The 21318-nt window shown below is 34.0% G+C and overlaps 5 protein-coding genes across 7 annotated transcripts in view; 3 read left to right on the top strand and 2 right to left on the bottom strand.

The window, feature by feature from the left end:
- The window catches only part of LOC9330324 (pollen receptor-like kinase 5), a 2888-nt gene extending 1290 nt beyond the window's left edge, over nt 1–1598 (bottom strand). Inside the window, exons 1-2 of the mRNA XM_002891537.2 lie at nt 755–1598; nt 5–614 (exon numbers count right to left, since the gene is read on the bottom strand). Coding sequence (XP_002891583.1) covers nt 5–614; nt 755–1463 — 1319 coding nt within the window. The 5' untranslated portion in view covers nt 1464–1598. The remainder of the gene's footprint in view (nt 1–4; nt 615–754) is intronic.
- A 2993-nt stretch (nt 1599–4591) lies between these two features.
- Nucleotides 4592–7037, top strand: LOC9330323 (scarecrow-like protein 5). Its single transcript, XM_021012485.1, is given in 3 exon segments — nt 4592–4707; nt 4709–4830; nt 5190–7037. Coding segments are annotated over 3 exon segments (1815 nt in total). The 5' UTR covers nt 4592–4606; the 3' UTR covers nt 6782–7037.
- Nucleotides 7038–10335: 3298 nt separating this feature from the next.
- LOC110225482 (putative nuclease HARBI1) lies at nt 10336–15176 on the top strand. Of its 3 annotated transcripts, none has more exons than XM_021015351.1 (3): nt 10336–10956; nt 11036–11414; nt 11675–15176. In XM_021015351.1, the coding sequence occupies exon 3, from the start codon at nt 13796–13798 to the stop codon at nt 15101–15103; it is 1308 nt and encodes a 435-aa protein (XP_020871010.1). In that variant the 5' UTR covers nt 10336–10956; nt 11036–11414; nt 11675–13795; the 3' UTR covers nt 15104–15176. The 3 variants fall into 3 exon arrangements, with proteins under 3 accessions (XP_020871010.1, XP_020871009.1, XP_020871008.1); XM_021015350.1 differs by having other exon boundaries at nt 11036–11937; nt 13438–15176; XM_021015349.1 differs by having other exon boundaries at nt 11036–15176.
- Nucleotides 15177–17775: 2599 nt separating this feature from the next.
- On the top strand, nt 17776–19625 carry LOC9327645 (pirin-like protein At1g50590). The gene is made up of 6 exons (XM_002894214.2): nt 17776–18035; nt 18145–18194; nt 18291–18329; nt 18576–18604; nt 18687–18865; nt 18986–19625. The coding sequence occupies exons 1-6, from the start codon at nt 17920–17922 to the stop codon at nt 19506–19508; spliced, it is 936 nt and encodes a 311-aa protein (XP_002894260.1). The 5' UTR covers nt 17776–17919; the 3' UTR covers nt 19509–19625.
- A 39-nt stretch (nt 19626–19664) lies between these two features.
- On the bottom strand, nt 19665–21176 carry LOC9330321 (UDP-glycosyltransferase 79B5). The gene is given in 1 exon segment (XM_021014852.1): nt 19665–21176. A coding segment is annotated over 1 exon segment (1347 nt). The 5' UTR covers nt 21041–21176; the 3' UTR covers nt 19665–19693.
- Nucleotides 21177–21318: the final 142 nt, after the last annotated feature.

Below are 21318 nucleotides of genomic sequence, written 5' to 3'. Positions count from 1 at the left end.
CTACGGTAATAGTAAAGCGACGAGAGGCAATATATTCGGATGGTTTAATCTCCCTAACCGTCTCATATGCTCATGAAACTCATCTCTTCCGACATTGTTCATATGTTTATACCTCTTCACAACCAATGTTTGTCCACTAGATATCGCGGCTTTGTATGAAGCACCAAATGTTCCACTACCAAGAACTTCAGCTGAAGCTCTCAAAAGATCTTGAAGACCGAATCTTTGAATGTCGTCTCGTACAAATAGAAGCCTTCCTCCTGGATCAGGCATTGATCCTCTCCTTGTGTGATTCACAACGGATTCCGCGGGTTTATTGTTCTTGCTTGCGGATTGATGATAATTATAGCTCTCTATCCTTTCTTTTCCAGCTGAAGGATAAGCTGACAAGAAATTTCGTCTTCTTGTTTGAACGAAAAAGAACACAAGCGCGATGATCACTAGTATTATGCCAATAACAATCAAAATGATTGCTAGAGTGTAAAAAGATCCGGTCTTTTTCCCCGTGGAAGGAGAAGTAGATTTTGGATCAACAGGAGATACCGGAACAACAGGAACTCCCGGAGAGGAAGGGGAACATGGACTTAAGGGAGCATCACACAAATCTTTGTTACCTACAATTTACAAAACACAAAAAATTCATGTCATGAAAAATGCATCAAACTCTTGAAAGGTTTATGCAAATTTTAGATGACAATTTGATTCTAAAAGCATTATATGAAAATGTTAATGTGTAGAACATTGTTATTGTTACCTGCAAAAGAGCCTGGATCCATGTTTCGAAGGCTTTCGGGTATCGGTCCATCAAGATCATTGTTTTCAAAGCTAGCTAGTTTAAGATCCTTTTGTTGAAAAGATGGTATTTGCCCTTGAAATTGATTACCATTTAGCCTCAACTCTAAAAGCATTGGCAATGAGGCTAGAGAAGAAGGAATTGTTCCTCGGAACGCGTTATTGGCCAACAAAATTTTCTTCAAAAGTGGCATACCTCGAAATGCATCCGCGGGTATCTCCCCCGAAAACCGGTTATTAGACAAATACAAAGATTTCAGCGAAGTAAACCTCTTAACTTGAGGCATTGGGCCATTGAAGTTATTGTTCATGAAGCTTATGGTTCGCAGATTCTTCATAGGAACCAATGGGTCGAGGTTTAATTTCCCAGTCAAACCCATTCCCTCGAGTTGTAATCCCCAAACGTAATTGCTACAAAGAACACCAAACCAATTTGCTGTGTTTCCTTGACATGGTGATGTTAATGGATCCCAACTAGTAAATTCTGAACCATTTGCTAATGTATCTTTGAATCTCAAGAGACAATCTGCATCTGAATCCGGCACAACCACCTGAGACATTGCGACCGGACATAACACGCTGATAAAGATGATGAGAAAAATGCAAGAAGGTAGATTCTTCTTCAACGCCGTGTTACACGCAAGCGTAAACGGGTTCTCCCAATTTCGCATTGCGGTTACACGCGCAATGGAATCGATTCGATCTGTGAAATCTCTTGTTTTTTTCTTTTGTTTTTTTTTTTGTCTTTCGTGATCGCCAAGAAAATTGTGTGAACGGAAGAGAGAAGAACAAAACCTACCAAGAATAGACAAAGCAAAGTATATAAATTGGCAAAATTGTGATTTTAATTTTTTTGGATTTGTGTCATCTTAAGATTATTATTAGGTGAGAGAGATCTTTGGATAACCATTCAATTATCTTGTTTTAACTTATAAGTTATATATACATGTAATCTTTGTTGTTCTGATTTGTCATTTGCTTTTGTTCCAAACAAAGTTTTTTTTTGTCTCTATATGAGACTTAATTTTGGTATAACTTTTTTTTTTTTTTTTTTTTTTGGGCAAAAAATTTTGGTATAACTAATTTTAAGAATTAGGCATAAATTGGTAGATTATTCTATATGATGATGATAATATCTTAACCAATTAAACAAGTAATGTGATATGTAGAGTTTTAGAGGTTTCTGTTTTATCTCCAGTTTTAGAGGTTTCTGTTTTATTTGAAATTTAGCTTTGTCTGATCATAATATGTTTGTTACATGAATAAAAACTCTGCAGCATGAATTTTTTTTTCTCTTCATAGTTTCCTTTTTTGTCAACATGTTCTATATGGACAATTTTGGTCAGTCAAACCAGGAGTAAAAATTAGTAGTCTCCTAGAGATAGATCTACTAAAGAACTTTTTTTCTTTTCAAAAGTCTAGTAATGAAATTATAAATGATGACTTTTTGTAATTCCTTTTTTGAAATTCTGTGACTGCGCACGATTAAGAGTTGATATTTTCCGACAGTGTTATACTCGAGGAAAGACATAAAAAAACAAAGACATAACAAAATGAAATGTAAAAAATGGGAGGTCAAAAAGTTGAATTCTGAAATTGTTATTCGAAAGAACGCGGAATTGGGTCAAAGAGCTTTAAAGTGATGGTGGGCCGATTCAGCTGGTCGGCATGAAATCTTAACGTGTGAACCATCCAAGTACACATTTCTGCTGCTTCTGCAGCGTCCATACACTAATTTTTGTTCGTGCTGGAAATCTTCTAAAAGTGGATATTTGATAAAAGGTGTTTTTTCTAGTCTACTAATGTTTCAATCCAATCCCTTGTACTAGTTATCAAAGTAGTGTATTTATGGGAATTCTAAGCTGAGATGCTACTACTGAAATCATGTGTATATATTCGTAGGCTTTGTTTAAGTCTAAAGATTTGAATTACCATAAATAGTATGATTACTACAACAGTACAATGGATTGGATGAAACATTAGTAGACTATCCATTTCAGTTGTAATGTTTTCATATAAATTACTCTGGGTATTCCTTATACATATTGTTTATTATTTTTTAAAAAATATAGTGTATTATTCCCTATGTATCATTGTAAGTGATGTATATGTTTTCTACACGCAAATTAAAAAAATCCCTATGTATCATTGTAAGTGATGTATATGTTTTCTACACGCAAATTAAAAAAAAACACAAAATATTCATTTAATTTATCTCTTTTACATAAAAACATCAATAAGTAAACTGAATTCAACCAATAAAAAAACATAATATAAAATATAATTGGCCAAAATTTTTTTAAGACATTTAATTTTTGCATAGAAAATTAAAACGTCAGTTGAAACAAAAGAATATTTTTAAAACATCACTTTAAGAGTTTAAGTGATACAGAAAGAGTACACGATAATGTCTCACGCTATATGTAGACGACTTAAATATTAGTTTAAACTAAATACCAAATACATTTAAAGTGTCATTTCATTATTATTGAAGATTTTGATTATTTTTCGGTTTTGGTATTTTGGGTTTGAAGATTTTTGGTATATGAAAATAATAATATTCAAATTAAAACATCATTTGATTTGGATCACTTGGTATGGTTTTAGTTCGTATTCAAGTTTCAACCACACATATATATATATATATATATATTTTTTTTTTCCAAATAATTTTGGTTTTAGATTAGTGGTTGGAAAAAAAAAACCAAAATTATTTGGAAAAAAATCGAGTCATATTTAATAGATTTAAATAGATTCATAATTTGAATATCCCAAAAAAAAATGAATCTTAGTTAAAAACCTAACCGAAAATTATTATTGAACACGAAAAAAAAACTCCAAGAAATCTCACTGATATTTATGTAAAAAGTAATTATGTTAGTTGGTAAATTAAAAATAAAATAAAAATGGGAGGATAAAAAGGCAGGGAATAATCACAAACTTTTAGGCCTAAAAATGATAAGTGTTGGACCAACCCCTGGCTTGCACGTTTGGTGTCATTTCATCACTTTTCTTTTCGATCTCATCGACGTTTGCGTCTGTGCGGACCATTTTACCCTTGTAAATGATGAGGTACACAACACCATCATCATTTGTTTTATTTTCTTAAGTCCTCGTAATTATCCGGTTCGTACGTTTTTTTATTTTATTCCAAAGACTTTATTAACATCAATATTTTGAAGAACCATGTGCTACTATTATTATACTCAATTGACAACTACCCATTTATTTTGCTTTTGCTCGTGTTTCATTCCTTTCGAACAATTGGAATTACATAAAAAATATAGTCTATATACAAAGACGAAACAAATTCGTATTTTTTTAAAAATTTTATATTATAATTGTGGAAAACGCAACACTGATATCCTATTATTGATCTTGGTTCCATGAATTTTCTAGTTAAAAAAAAAAAAAACAAACAAAAACGGTTACAAGTTGAATTACTTAACTAAAAAATGGAATTTGACTCCGGTAAAACATGGTCAAGCCCACGACATTTCAACCACTCTCATTAACTCCCAAATGTTTCATTTATTTCATCATTTAATATCTCATACTCCAACATTTAATATATGAAAATCAGTATATATAATACTCGTATGATTCAATATCTCAGATAATAATGATGTAATGCATGACACTTGTTTTGAATTTTTTTTATTTCCAATTATATATTACAGTTGTTGTTACTCGTCATACTAATATTGACTGTTAATAGAAATAAAGGTTCTTATTCTTTACGCGGTACAAAATTAGCAACAATGGCAAAATCGTAAAAATGAATAGTCAAAGGGGTATTTAGTTTTAGGAAGAGATGAGGATAAAAATGAGGTTAAGCGTTTTATTATTATTCCCCTGGTGGAAAGTAGGCAAGCAAGCAAGTGGTATCATCAACAAACAAAGCACTTCTCTTTTGATTCTCTCTTTACCTTGAAGCTTCAAAATCAAAATATCAACCGAATATCTGTTCGTTGAAATCTCAAAGAATCTCTCAAACTCAGTCTCAAATCTGTCTCCCTGCAAACTATCAACAACCAGGTTAGATTCTCCATCTCAAAGTTTCCATCTTTTTATTTTATGTCGGTTGCTTTGGCTGAGTTCTTGTTTCTTTCAATCTAGTTGCAGAGAACACAACTTACTTTGTTTTTTGGTTTGAGCTGTGTTGAAAATTGAGTTTAGGGTTTATGTAACAGTTGTCTTAGGTCTTAGCTCATAATTACGGTTAAAAACCTCTCAACTTTCTCCCTAATGATAATTGAATTCAATCTTGTTTATGATTTTTCTCTATTGGGTCGATCTTTTATTGAATCTAACTACATAAAGATCCAACCTTTTAAGAATCTAAGATGAACAGTTAGGGTTCTTACATAAAGATTCTGTTTTTTTTTGGGTGGCAGATAATTTAGATATGGAAGCTACTCAGAAACATATGATTCAAGAAGGATCTTCAATGTTTTACCATCAACCATCTTCAGTCAAACAAATGGACCTTTCTGTTCAGACATTTGATTCTTACTGCACACTTGAATCCTCTTCAGGCACCAAGTCTCATCCTTGTCTTAACAACATCAACAATTCTTCTTCAACCACAAGCTTTTCCTCTAATGAAAGTCCTATTTCGCAAGCCAACAACAACAACTTATCGCGGTTTAACAATCATTCCCCCGATGACAACAACAACTCTCCGTTGAGCGGTTCTTCCGCCACAAACAACAACGAGACAGAGCTTAGTCTCATGCTTAAAGATTTGGAGACTGCAATGATGGAGCCTGATTTAGACAACAGCTTTAACCATCAAGGCGGCTTTGGACAGCAACATAGAGTTGTTTCTTCGGCTATGTATAGAGCTATGGAGATGATCTCTAGGGGAGATTTAAAAGGAGTGCTCTATGAATGCGCTAAAGCCGTTGAAAACTATGATTTGGAAATGACTGATTGGTTGATTTCTCAGTTACAGCAAATGGTTTCTGTTTCTGGTGAGCCTGTTCAGCGCTTAGGAGCTTATATGCTTGAAGGGCTCGTTGCTCGGTTGGCTTCTTCGGGTAGCTCCATCTATAAAGCTTTGAGATGCAAAGACCCGACGGGTCCTGAGCTTCTTACTTATATGCATATCTTGTATGAAGCCTGCCCGTATTTCAAATTCGGATATGAATCCGCGAATGGAGCTATAGCTGAAGCTGTGAAGAACGAAAGTTTTGTGCACATTATCGATTTCCAGATTTCTCAAGGCGGTCAATGGGTGAGTTTAATCCGTGCTCTCGGTGCTCGACCTGGTGGACCTCCGAAAGTGAGGATAACGGGAATTGATGATCCGAGATCATCCTTTGCTCGACAAGGAGGACTTGAACTAGTTGGACAAAGACTTGGGAAGCTAGCGGAAATGTGCGGTGTGCCGTTTGAGTTCCATGGAGCTGCTTTATGCTGCACGGAAGTCGAAATCGAGAAGCTAGGAGTTAGAAATGGAGAAGCGCTCGCGGTTAACTTCCCGCTTGTTCTTCACCACATGCCTGATGAGAGCGTAACTGTGGAGAATCACAGAGATAGATTGTTGAGATTGGTCAAACGTTTGTCGCCAAACGTCGTGACTCTGGTCGAGCAAGAAGCGAATACAAACACTGCGCCATTTCTTCCCAGGTTTGTCGAGACAATGAACCATTACTTGGCAGTTTTCGAATCGATCGATGTGAAACTCGCAAGAGATCACAAGGAAAGGATCAATGTTGAGCAGCATTGTTTGGCTAGAGAGGTTGTGAATCTTATAGCTTGCGAAGGTGTCGAAAGAGAAGAGAGGCACGAGCCACTAGGAAAATGGAGGTCTCGGTTTCACATGGCGGGGTTTAAACCATATCCGCTGAGCTCGTATGTGAACGCAACAATCAAAGGATTACTTGAGAGTTATTCAGAGAAGTATACACTTGAAGAAAGAGATGGAGCATTGTATTTAGGATGGAAGAATCAACCTCTTATCACTTCTTGTGCTTGGAGGTAGGTAACAAATTAAAACTTTGCTTGGCTTCAGAAATTTCGAGAGATTAGGAACTTCTTTTACAGTTTGCAGAATATGTTTGTAGAAGTAAAACTCATGCATGATCCGAAGGAACAAGTTGTCTAATTAATGTTGTAGTAGTAGTAAGTGTTGTTGATGATCCCATATATGTTGAAAGTTTATGTTTTTTTCTTCACAAGAAACTATGATTTGACATCTTTATGATGTTATAAATTAATGAGATATTTCTGGTTATACATAGAAGGGATTTAATTTTTTCTTGTCGGTATTAAGCAAACGATTAATGTAAAATCATACATCTAGTTGGCTAATGGCCTAATAGGATGTCAGAATAAATAAAACTTTTAACTAATTAACTAGATTATAATCCGCGGTGTACCGCAGGATGATTTAATTTTAAAGTTAGTATAAAAATATTTTGTAAATTGTATCTTCTTATAACATATTTATTTATATTATAGTTTACAATTGTTATTAAGTAACGGTATAGCACAAGTCCACGAGACAATTATTAATAAACTGAGGATTTAACCCGTATTAAAGCGGTATATAAATATTGATTCAAATTCGTCAGTCATATAAATCTTTTACGAAATATAACCCGTTCCGTAATTACCTGTCCCGTGATTTTTTTTTTTTTAAATTTAATGATTATTTATTATATATAAAAGTTTACAAATCATATCATTCTCTAAGACATTTATATTTTAATAAATTGAAGATTTAATAAGTATTAAAGCGGCATGTTAATGATATTTTAAAATTTTATAAATACTGTTATTAAGTAACATTATGCCACGGGATAATTTTTTGGTTTTATACAATCTTTTCTAAATGAGACTGATTTAATATGTCTGATTTAATATGTCTAATATTGGTGGTATTAAAAAAAAATAAGGATTTAATCCGTATTGAAGCGGCAGATTAATGATATTTTAATCTTTTTATTATTGTTGATTCAAAAACCTGTCCCGCCAAACCCGTCCGGCCAAAAAACTCATTTATTTTATTAATGTTGATCATATTTATGATATGATTCTGAATCATTGTCTAAATATTTTAATCGATGTACACACACATTTTCGTCAATAAGATAATATATGTCCGTTTTTAAAATGTCGAATCACAGTATATGCAGAAAAAAAATTAATTTTTTTTTACTTTATGTATTATATGATGATTCAAAACAGTTAAAAACAAATCAAACAAAGATGATAGGAGAATTATAATTCTAAATCTTAATCAAATCTTCTAAATATCTAAATTATTAAATATGGAATATTCGGTTTATGAGTTGGGTTAAATATAACCCGATCCAACAAATTTTTTTGTAAAAGATTTTTTGAAACGGGTCGGATATCCGATTAACCCAGAAGCATTTTTACCCACCCATCATCAAAGTGTTGCAAAAATACTAGTATAGATTGATTGATTAAACTATACTGGTAAACAGAAACATATAGGATCCGACTAGTAACCATCGTTTTAACGTTTTAGTTATAATTTCTTTTAGCGGCTGGAATAAAAGTAGTTATTAGAAAGTGGTTAGAGATAATAAGAGATAACCGGAATTTATTTTTTGTAGTTTGGTTCTAACTATGGTTTGTTAAGGTAGTAATTTCCTCATGAGATGATGGAATGGAACAAAAAGTTATTGGAAAAGGGGAAATATAAGATTTTTTTTCTTACAACCAAACTCTATTTCTTTTTTTTTTTTTTCGCCACCAAACTCTGGGTCTGATTGGTAACAAGCTGTTAGCTGTTAGCTGTTAGGGAATAGTGTAAAGCTGTACAATGTTAGGGAATAGTGCAAAGCTGTACAAAAGAATAAAACACGAAAGCTGTACAAAAAATAACGCAGAACAAATTTTAAAAATTTACTCTGATTGGAAACATCATAGCAGTACACATAATAAATAATATTAAGAATTTAGAAAGAAAAAAAATTACATAGAAATGTACTTTAGTATATAATTACATATGAAAATTAAGATTATATAGAATGAACAATATTTTATTGTTAGAATAATAATATGAATTTACTAGTCCTATAATAAATAAATTTTTTTTTCATTTTGAGCAATATAACATTCCAAAATAATTTTTTGAGAAAAAAACCATTATTTCTAATGATATTTTTTCATAGGCTGTATTATTTACTTTTTCGGAAATCTTTATCTGAACATTCGAAACTTTTTTTTTTGCATTATACATAGTTACAATTATATTTTATAAAGTTTAATTATGCGGTTAATAATACGGTTAACCGTGCGGCTAATCGTACGGTTAAATAACGGTTTTGATACGTTTCCGGTATATTAACGGTTACAGTTAGTATATTTTTTTTAACCGTAACTAATCTAGTTTTACGGTGAATGGTTATGGTTTTTAACCGTTTTATACAGTTACAGTTGAAAAACGGTCCAGTTATGATCCAAAATACGGTTACGGTTAGCTTTTGGTCCAGTTACGATCCAAAATACGGTTACGGTTACGGACCGTTTCTCAACCGTAACCGTATAAAACGGTTAAAAACTGTAACCGTTAACCGTAAAAAATAATTAGTTACAGTTAAAAAATATATTAACCGTAACCGTTAATTAACGGTAAACATATGAAAACCGTTATTTAACCATATGGCTAACCGCATAGTTAAAACTTTAAAAATATAATTGTAACTCCATATAATGCAAAAACAATTATCGAATGTTCATATTAAGATTTTCAAAAAAGTAAATGATACTGCATATGAAAAAATCTACGTTATAAAAAATGGTCTTTTTCTCAAACAAATATGTTATACTGTTATTTTGCTCGAAATGAAGAAAATTTTATTTGTAACATACTTTTTGATTTTATGAAAAGTATTATAATAAGTTAGGTAACTCGTAAGATTTCGCCTCCGATATTAACCGTATTGTAGTCATTAAATAACTATAACCGTAATTATCCGTAACCGTATTTAACCGTAACCGTTATAACCGTATTTAACCGTAACCGTTATAACCGTATTTAATCGTAACCGTATTTAACCATAACCGTATTTAACCGTAATCGTTTTAATTTGTTTTTGTTTTTGTCCAAAAAAACTGTTTATGTTATAGTGTACCGCTTTTCATAAAGTTTTTGTGATTGGTAACTGTCACAGCTTTATTTTTGTTCACCAATCAAAGCCTCTATTTCATGTTAACGAATCCATACTCTTTTCTATGGAGAGCTAAACAAAAACTGGTAAACTTACATGGACATGGAAAGAGACACGGGTTTTTGTTTTTACTAGCTGAAACATAAAGACTAATACAATATGAAATAAAAGAGGTTCTAAGAGCATCTCCAATGGATGCAAAATGAGGTTCTCTTTGGAGGTTCTCTTGAAAATTTTTTTGAAAAATAAATCAAAACTGGTAAAAAAGAAGAGAGCTGTCTCTCTTGAGAGAAATGTTGAGCACCATGAGAGCCGACGACGTGGCCTTCTCTCATCCGTCGATTTTTTTTGATCAAAAAAAAAAAAAAACGCGTAAAAAAAAGGGGATGGCGATGCCTTTTTTTTTATCATTTCCCGACTCTTCTCTCTGTTTCTTTGCGAAGGCGATGGCGATGCCTTTTCTCCGAAGATTGAGGTTACGGTTAAGGCCGCCGGCGACGATTGAGGGAAGAATAGAGAGGCCGCCGGCGACGATTAGGCCGGATTCCCCACTGCATGTCACGATCGGGAGTGAGAGAGATATGCAAATCGGATATCCAAATTCAACGGATGGAGGTGGAGGTGGATGTGGATGTGGAATCTATGGAGTTGACGGAGGAGGAGAGGGAGAAGAAGGTGAGAAAGGAGAAGGCTTTGAAGGAGATCTATGGTAATTTTGGTTTTGATTGTTTTCGACTTCAATCTAAGATCTTTTGCTTTTAGCTTCTGTTTGCTTTGATACTGTGATTTGGTTTCGTTTAAGGGTTTCTTCCGCTTTGAATCTGAAACCAAATCTCTTCCCTTTTTTCGATTTAGGGTTTGATTTAGAGTTGAAAGATGTACAACGGGATAGGGTTACAGACCGCAAGAGGATCAGGAACTAATGGTTATGTTGAGACGAATAAGTTCTTTGTGAGACCTAGAAATGGTGGTAAGCCTGTTAATGGTGGTAAATGGTTTGAGGATGATCAAGGTATAAGGAATCAATAACTCAATTAGCTCGATTTGTGTTCTCTTTACTGGTTTTGATTTTTGTGTGTGTGTTGTTGCAGGTGTTCCAGTTAAAAGTTAATGGTGTGGCATTTAGGTTGATTCCTGAGTCTACTCAAGTGAAAAATGCCTTGAAGGTGAGTTGATTTGTCCATAGAATATATCTTTGGATACTCAAAAGCTTTGCTTTTTGTCACCATAGACGTTATAGCTGCTGAACATGACTGTCATCATTCATCAATGAGGAGACTTTGTGTTAGTTTAGTGCAGGAGACGTTGTGACTAGCTTTTTCGTTTTAACTCTGTCTAGTCTATAATATATTTTCAGATACTATTTTTTCGGGCTGCATCTATCATCCATGGAAATTGCAAAATTGAAGCTGCTGCTAATGAGGAGAGTGATGGGGCTGGTGTTTCGAAGAAAAGACCTTGATGGGGAAGGTATTTGCTTTAACTTCATTGCAAGTTTGATAAGTCTTATACTTGACTTAAAAGTTAAACCTTTAGGAACTTGTTTGTTTAGTATATCTTGTCACTAGTTAGTGTATCTGTGATGATGACCTTGATGGGTTTTGATTACTTTCATCTGCTTCTTGTTGGAGATTAAGAGTTTTTGACTTAATTTTTCACTTGTTCTGATAGAAGTTAACTTTAGATTAGGTTGAATGATTATGATCCTTCTAATTACCATCGTTTTATAGATCTTTATGAAGCAAAAGAGGATCCTCGAAATAAGTACTTGAAGGAGCAGCAACTTAAGAAACTAGAGGAGAAGAACAATAATGAAAAAGGTAATTATCTGTCTCTGTCTTAGTAATTACTTGAATCATTTTGAATTTTTAATGTTATGTTAATATTTCTTTCTTCTTTCTCTGTTTTGGTGAGGTTAATTGGAGTGGTTGAAACTACAAATCTCACAAGTGGAGAAGGCAGAAGGCATCGATTTAACAGCCTCTAAATCAAGGTACAGTTTGTGCTGTGATTAATGCTTTCTTTGTGTTTGATTAGGACAGTTTTTGCTTTTGTAAATGCTTTCTCTGTTATTTGAAATAAATGCTTTCTAGTTGGAGTATTTTAGGTAAAGACAATTAGTGTCTTTACTTTGGCATTCATTGCTAATTCTTCAATAAGTTTCAATCTTCTTCTTTAAAACACAATCACTTCCTTTAAAACAATCACTTTCACTTCCTTTAACCTTCAGCCTAACACAAAACACAATCACTTTCACTTTCTTATCTAAAAAATGGATGATATGAATCCATTTTATCACTCATCGGGTTTCATGAACCTATTGCAAAGTCAACAAGAAGACATGTCTCAGTTTGCAAGTGGATCAACTGAAGTCCCAGCATTTAGTAGTCAACTGTCTGAAGAAGGAAGTGAAGAAGAAGGAAATGAAGCATCAGATGTCAAACCAAAGCAAAGTATATCACGAAAGAAATGGACAGCAAAAGAAGATATTGTTCTCGTCAGTGCTTGGCTTAATACAAGCAAGGATCCTGTGATTGGTAATGACCAACAAGGTCAATCCTTTTGGAAGAGGATTGCAGCATATGTTGCTGCTAGTCCTTCCCTCGACGGAATGCCAAAGAGAGAGCATGCTCAATGTAAACAAAGGTGGGCAAAGGTCAATAAAATTGTCACCAAGTTTGTGGGTTGTCATAAGACAGCAACAACTCATAAAACTAGTGGTCAGTCAGAGGATGATGTTATGAAGCTGGCTCACGAGATCTACTACAATGATACCAAGAAGAATTTCACTTTAGATCATGCATGGAGAGAGTTAAAGTTTGATCAGAAATGGTGTGATCAAACTACTCGGGGAGGAAAGGATAATGCTAAAAGAAGGAAGTGTGGGGATGGTAATGCAAGTTCCCAGCCTATCAATGTTGAAGAATGAAGATGATTCAGTCATGACTCGACCTCCGGGTGTGAAGGCAGCCAAAGCGAAAGGAAGGAAGTCAGCCACTGTTAACGAAGGAAAGAAGCCAGCCACGGGTAAAGGAGAAGCAGGCCAGTCTGTGGAACATTTTCAGAATTTGTGGGAACTAAAGGAGAAGGATTGGGATCGCAAAGAGAAGCAAAGCAAGTATCAGATGCTTGAAAGTCTACTTTCAAGAACTGAGCCTCTTTCGGACATTGACTTGTTCCTAAAAAATAAGCTAATCACGGAGCTTTGGTCCTAAGTTTTAAAGTTTTAGTTTGGTCCTAAGTTTTAAAGTTTTAGTTTGGTCCTAAGTTTTAAGCTAAGCATCAGATGCTTTTTAGTTTTTTTGTCTCATGTATGATATTGCTTTGTAAGTTCTAGTATTATGTCTCATGTATGATATTGTTTAAAGTTCTAGTTTAAGTCTATGTACTCTAAAGCTTTGTAACTTGTCTTGTATGATATTGCTTTGTAATGTATGATATGTCTTGTTGTGTATCATGTATCATGTTTTAACTTGTCTTGTTTTTTTGCTAGATGCCAAAGAGAGCAATGTGTGCAAGTGGTTCAATGTCTGATGCCAAAGAGATCAATATGTACCACAAATAATTTGTATGTTTTTTGTGAACCACGAACTTTATTCTAGCAAATTTGTACTACAAACGAGCTTATTCTTTGTGTACCACAAACTTTATTCTTTATGTTTTGCCTTTGCTATAAATAATATCCATCGTTTGTAGATGTCTCACAACTCAAGCTTTTCTAATATTGTTCTTTGCTTCAACTACAAAAATTATTTTTCCCTTAATTTTTCTTTGCTTTTACCACAAAACAATCAATCACCAAAGCTTTTATATATATCTATATTGTTTAATACTTAAACCTACCAAACAATATGGCCTCTTCATCTCGTACTCCATTCGACGACGCCATGGAAGAAAGCTACTCTCAACCACTTGATCAACAATTCGAGAATATGTTCGTCGAATTGTCTAATGGCGAAGAGGTTGCAAAGAAAAATAGGAAACGAGCTTATTTTGATAGAAAACGCGAAGAAGGGCACGTCCTTTTATGGAACGATTATTTTAGTGATAATGCGATGTTTCCACCTCAAACTTTTCGCCGCCGTTTTCGAATGAACAAGCCGTTGTTCTTGCGTATTGTTGAGCGACTCTCCAGTGAAATCCCGTTCTTTCAACATCGAAGAGATGCCACAGGAAGGTTTGGACACTCTCCAATACAAAAATGTACGGCAGCCATTCGTTTGCTTGCTTATGGTTATGCGTCTGATGCGGTTGACGAATACCTCCGTATGGGTGAAAGCACTGCGATGTCTTGCTTGGAGAATTTTACAGAGGGAATTATTTCTTTCTTCGGAGATGAATATCTAAGAGCACCTACAGCCACAGATCTGAGAAGACTACTCAATATTGGAAAGATACGCGGATTTCCCGGGATGATAGGAAGTCTCGATTGTATGCACTGGGAGTGGAAGAATTGTCCCACCGCTTGGAAAGGCCAGTATACACGTGGCTCTGGAAAACCAACCATCGTTTTAGAGGCGGTCGCATCACAAGATCTCTGGATTTGGCACGCATTTTTTGGACCTCCAGGTACCTTAAACGATATAAATATTCTTGATCGATCACCAATTTTTGATGATATATTACAAGGTCGAGCTCCGAATGTGAATTACAAAGTCAATGGCCGGGAGTATCATTTAGCTTACTATCTCACAGATGGTATTTATCCGAAATGGTCGACTTTTATCCAATCTATTCGACTACCACAAACTCGGAAAGACACTTTATTTGCTACACATCAAGAAGCGGCCCGTAAAGATGTCGAACGTGCATTTGGAGTATTGCAAGCTCGCTTTCACATTTTTAAAAACCCAGCTCTTGTTTGGGATAAGGAAAAAATTGGAAATATTATGAAAGCATGTATCATACTGCACAATATGATAGTCGAAGACGAACGAGATGGGTACAACACTCAGTTTGATGTTTCAGAATTCCTACAAGTTGAAGGAAACCAAACTTCACAAGTCGATTTATCGTATTCTACAGGTATGCCTCCAAATATCGAGAATATGATGGGCATGCGAAATCAACTTCGTGATCAAAATATGCATCAACAATTGAAAAGTGATTTGGTTGAGCATATATGGAGAAAATTTCGCAACAATCAACAGAATAACTAATCGTTTTTTTTTTTTCAAATTTATTTTCAAATGTATGAAATTATTGTATCTTTAATATGTTATGAATTATAATATTTTTCAGATTTATGAAATAAAATAATTGAAAATAATTTAATTTTTTCCTAAGAACCCCACAAAGAGAGCCTACCATTGGACGTTGCAAAATTAACAAAAGTTCTCATCTCATAAATTTGAAAATTTTAATCTTAAAAAAATGGTGAGAGCCCATGGAGGGCTCTCACCATTGGAGATGCTCTAAAGACCTTAAATATGTGAGATACGTCGCGAAGATGAGCCATTGAATTTGGCGGTAAGCTAACCGTTGATAGGTTGCCAGCCACCTTAAAATGTAATACCACATAAAACTAAAGTTTTTGTGTAGTTTTGAGAATCCAAACTTACGCGTGAACTAATGTTTTCATATAATTTGTTCCATGACTTAATTCTTTTAATTCATTCGTTTCTTCCACTGGTAACTAATGTGATGATTCAACTTCTAACTACATCAAATTAGATTACCAATCAAACTTGAGTCTTTTTTTTATTACTCAGTTTTGCTACAACTATGAACATGTAGATGACTGTGTAATCAATCGGTCAAAAACTCTCCATTTTTGTAAAAAGACAACAAGCCCTATAAGAAAATATGATTAATGAATGTGAAAAATCCAAATTCACATATAGTTTCCCCAATTTTCAAACTTTTTTTTTTTTATAGGTTTTCAAACTTAATTATTTGGAATCCTATTCTTGGCCCATTAAAAGCTTGCTTCTTCTCTTTTTGATACATGGTCAATTTTGTTATGTTAGATCCTTGATGGATGTCATGTTTACGTAATCATTCGTCAGACAAACAAAATGGAGTTTCTAGAAATTTTGTTTTAATTTATCTTTGTTTTTTTTTTTTTTGGGTTAGTTATAAACAATATTCAATGGCTTGGGTCTGTGTCTTTGTCTTTGACCATTCAAAGTTCAAAATCAGTAGAACCATGAGAAAGAGAATTATATAAATGGTCAAACCGTCATCCTTACGTCATGCTGTCGCTGATAAACGTGTGCGCTTATCTGAACTAAGAGCATGATTATAGGTAGTCTCTTAAAAATACTTCTTAGCAATATTTAAGTAATTTATTTGTAAAAGTTATTGTTAAGAGATAGTATTTTTGAGTTAAGATTTTTGTGTGATTAATGGTAGGCTCTTAACATGTGGTTCTTAGAAGAAAAAAATATTAATATAAAAATAAAATATATAATTATTGAAAATTTAATAATTATTGCAAATTAAAAAAAATAAAACATACATGAGATACAATTTATAACATAAATAACATAAAACACAAATGTTTTAAACTTAATTTCTGGAATATTTTGTCTATATATGCTCGACCAAATCATTCTTCAATTGTTGATGCATTCTTCATTTTGTTAGTTTGCTAAAGATATTTTCAGATATTTCGGTTATTTTTGAGTATTTTTGGATATTTTTCGGTTATGTTTGAGTATTTTTACTATTTTTATATATTTCCATGCCTAATTTAACTCATCAACCACTCATACACGGACATGTGGCCGTCTCTTAGCTTTAGTTTTGGCTCTTAGCTATAAAAGACATCTCTTAACTATAAGTTTGATTTTTGAATTAAATTAAATCAATTAAAGCCTAAGATCTACCGAAGAATATGCTAAGAGCTTATCTTTAAAGATGCTCTAAGGCTACTTTTTATTCGCATCTAAATATTTGGACAATTTATTTTTTATTTTTACTTTTTTTTTCTTTGGTTTTCTCCATAAATAATATTTACACAACTTTTATGAAACAGCTTAACTTTCCGTGATTTTTTTTTAATTATCTAGATGATTATAACAAAATGGAAATTTAGGCTTTGATATGTGGTAAAAAGATGTATTGTTCCTATGTATTGTGGTAAGAAATGTGTTGTGGTAAGAAATGTATTGTTCCTATGTTACTATGTAACCCTGATTGATATATTGGTAAGAATTGTTTTGTTTTTGTGTAACTCAATCAGTCAAGCAATATCAAAAACGATATCAACAATTAGAACAATACATTTTTTTACCGATTAAAAGCTAAAATAAAACGACATACTGTTTTTTTAACGTTTTGAAAATTCTCTACCATGCTACTAATTCTCATATCAGCGATTGGAACTTTAAAACGCTGGCCTTGTTTAGATGGATGTTGTAACAGCATTGTCGGACTCGGACCCTAATTCGAATTTGACACAAATACATTTTTTTTTTACTAAAATTTTTAAAAATGGACGACCACTAAAGAGAAAAAAAAACTGTTGATATAAAAAAGAATCAAGAAAAAAAATGCAATAATTGGGATATATCCACGGGGTCCATTAACGAATCAATATGTGTGATTTACACACTTTGGCCTTTCAAAATGAAACATCTTTATTACGAGTTTTATTGTAAAGATAGAAGATGATGAATTGATGACGCAACTCAAATCATCGATATTTAAATCTAAATCCCTATTTCTAAACATATACTTTTGGTAACGTATTAACGCATTTTGGGATAAGTTTATTAAACGAAAAAATGAACACATATATTTTAAAAGAAAATTTTTAAACTGACAAGAAATGGCGTCTTAAAAATCCAAATAATAATATAATTTTAAAACATTGACTAATAAGAAATCATCTTAGTTTTGGGGTTAATGATCATCTTCTTAATTTGGCCAACTGTCAATACAACAACTCTTTCCTTACTATAAATACATCTTCATCATCAGAGATTCAACAAAAAAACATATTCTTCACTAACTCTCTCAGAGTTTCAAGATGCCAATCTTAGAGAAATCTTCTGCTATTTATGATAAGAGGTTAGTTGTTAAGAAGCTTTTCGCAAGACAGCAACACGAAGGATTTGGTGCTGTTGTAAGAAGAAGCATCGGAAGGTAACCAAAAATTACAAAAACATAACAACAGCTAAAAGAAAAGTTTCATTAGTTTTAACTTTTAAGTGTAGTAATGAAAATAAGGTTTAAAATCTGTGAAATTTTGCAGGTTTGAGTTTAGATACTTCGACCCATTTCTTGTGTTGGATGAATTCTCAGGTGGGTCTTGTCACTTTTCATTGCTCTGTTTTTGTTCTGTTCTTTTGAATCCAGCATATAAGATTTTAATGATAGCAAATCTTTAAAAAATTGCAGTTTCAGCTCCTGCAGGATTCCCAGATCATCCACACAGAGGTTGGTTTTGTTATCCATTATTTTAAACGCAATTTACACGTTTAAGTTTGAAAAATAAAGTATTCTGATTCTGAATGTCAAAATTTAATTTTCTTAAAATATTTTAGTAAATACCTTTCATTTGTGAGTATGATGCTTATGTTTCATAAACATAATCAACAAAAAATAATTCACCAAACCTATCAGAGTATCACTATATCAATGTTCTTCTTGTTAATTGATATATTGTTTATTTTCCAAAATCAGGATTTGAGACAGTTACTTACATGTTAGAGGTATTGATCTCTTCCCGTTTTCTTATTCGATTTCGAAAGAATCGCCACGCGTAACTCTTGATGAATTTGTATATATACATAGGGAGAAATTTTGCATGAAGACTGCGAAGGACACAAAGGAGTAATAAGAGAAGGAGGATTACAATGGATGACTGCAGGCAAAGGCATTGTTCACTCTGAAATGCCTTCTTCTAATTCCAATGGCATTACTCATAACAAGGGCTTGCAGCTTTGGATCAATCTCTCCTCAAAACACAAATTGTAAGCTTCTTTGATATAGAATATTCACGGATTAACCATTTGGCAATGAGTGGAGTGATACATGTTATTTTATATACTAGATTTAGGTCTATTCTTACTTGGAAGTCCGTGGATTCGCAGAGTGGAGCCGAGTTATCAAGAGATAGAGAGTAAAGACATAGCAGAAACAGAGAAAGATGGTGTGAGAGTTAGAGTCATAGCAGGAGAATGGAATGGAGTTAAGTCAAAGATCTGCACAAGAACAGCAACAATGTATTTAGACTTCACTCTCTCGCCAGGTTCTCGAATCTCTCAGCCCATTCCATTTCATTGGAACGCGTTTGTCTATGTTCTTCAAGGCCAGGGCCATTTTGGGGATTCCAAGTTACAACATTCAGCCGCTGCCGAGCACCACTTGCTGGTTCTAGGCCTAGGTGGTGACCGGTTAGAGGCGTGGAACGGTTCTGATTCTGGTTTGCCACTTCGGTTTATCCTTGTGGCTGGTGAGCCTATAGGTGAACCAATGGTTCAGTTTGGTCCCTTTGTTATGAACACACAAGAAGAGATTGATGAGACCATTGACGATTTTGAGAATTTTAGAAATGGGTTTGAAAAAGCTAGACATTGGAAGTCTCAAGCTGCTTCTGCCTTAGGATTGTTCTGAAATCTTTTTGCTTCTATTTATAATTTTTTTTAATAATTCTTTACCTTGTAACTGTTTTTTTTCCACAATTATTAGAGAAAAATCTATTAGAGAAAAATTGGAGTGTGAGATCTCTCATTTCTTAGTAAGACTTTATATCTAAAATGTAAAACGACATTATTTTAAAACATTCAAAGTATTTCAATTCAAGAAGATTTTGTGTTGTTGACTTCATTCTCCAATGCTTCTACAAACTTATCAGCACAACCACTCAACAATCCAGGACTAACCAAAGTATCTTTCAATTTCTTATGATTCTTCTTCACTAAATTTCCAATCTCACTATCTCTATCCATCACAGATTTAACCGCATCTCGCAAGTTCTCCTTCGAGAACCATCCGGAATCTTCTCTCTGCACCTTCACTGAGACTTGGAGTTCTTCAGTCAACAATCTTGTGATGAGAACTTGATCAGCCAATTGTGGGATAAACACAATCTGGCAATCACTAACCAAAGACTCCCACATTGAACCGAACCCACAATGGTTCACAAAGCAACCTACTGATGGATGAGACAATATCAAAGGTTGTTCCACCCATCCTTCCCAAACGATTCCACGCCCTTTGACCCGTTCTTCAAATCCTTCTGGTAACGCTTCTTGAACCGTTGATGAGCCTTTTGGCGGCATAACCGCTATTAAAAACGGTAGACCCGTTAGCTCCATTCCTAAACAGAATTCTTGGAATTGATCCTTCTCGAAAAAGAATTGAGTTCCAAACGCACAAAACACTACCGAGCCTGGTTCGAATACGTTTAACCAGTGATTCCATCGGTCTTCCAGAGGTTTACCACTTTTATTTTGAGGTTCAGGGAGCATTGGACCTGTTAAAAGAAGCTTCTTTTGTCATTCTCTTTCGATGAAACCGCATAGCTTACCTTCAAGTTCCACGCAAGTCCTTATGGAAACGACGTCACAGTTCTTAAGGCCTTTGGTAATCAGACCGAAAAGCTCATGAGAATTTGCAAAGAGAGAACAGACGTTAGCGTCATGTCCACGTAACGCCACTTTGGATAAAGGATAATCCGGCGGAGGAAACCCTAATTCAGCACTAGGTGCAAGAACCATAGCTACACAAGCTGCCGATATGATCTGGTAATTGACACTCTTTATTCCAAACTCTTTTGCCATTTCTGGAACCCAATGAACAAAATCGAAAAAGATTAGATCTGGTTTCAAAGCAAGGACCTTAGCTTCGATCTGATCGCGTAGGAGATCCATGGCAAGGAAAATGGGTTTCTTAGTTGAGTTTGGGAGATCCGAGGCTGTCTCGGCGCCAAAAGGGAGACCGTCGGCAGGAGGGAGAGAAAGAGGCTCCAAGACAATACTGTCTGGGAACAGATTGAGAGGTTGGAGCTGCTTATGAGCTTTCTTGGGAAGGAAGAAAGTGATGGTATGACCTTTCTCAGCTAGTTTGTTGGCTAGATGAAGATATGGAATCATATGACCAAAACCAAACCATGGGTACATAAAAGCATGAAATTTTGACCCCATTTCTTCAAGAGAGCCAAATTGTTGATCCTTTTTTTTTTTACTCAAGTTATAGAAGAAAGGTTGCTTCTCATTTTTTGTGTAGTTGATATTAAAAGAATTTTGTATCAAATATTAATTGGAATTAGGTGTGTTTAGTTGGTAGTTGCTGGATTGCATGTGCTTGAATGTATAAAACTTGCAAGTTGCAACAACAAATCTTTAAAAAACAGATCAGTGTTTTAACTGTTAACTTGCACTAGAAATTTTACTGAAAGAATCAATCAATCAATGGTTCAAGA

Source organism: Arabidopsis lyrata, assembly GCF_000004255.2.
Source record: "Arabidopsis lyrata subsp. lyrata unplaced genomic scaffold ARALYscaffold_1, whole genome shotgun sequence".
Lineage (NCBI taxonomy): Eukaryota > Viridiplantae > Streptophyta > Magnoliopsida > Brassicales > Brassicaceae > Arabidopsis > Arabidopsis lyrata.
Note: the sequence above shows the minus strand (reverse complement) of the source record. Positions and strands in the feature narration are given on the sequence as shown.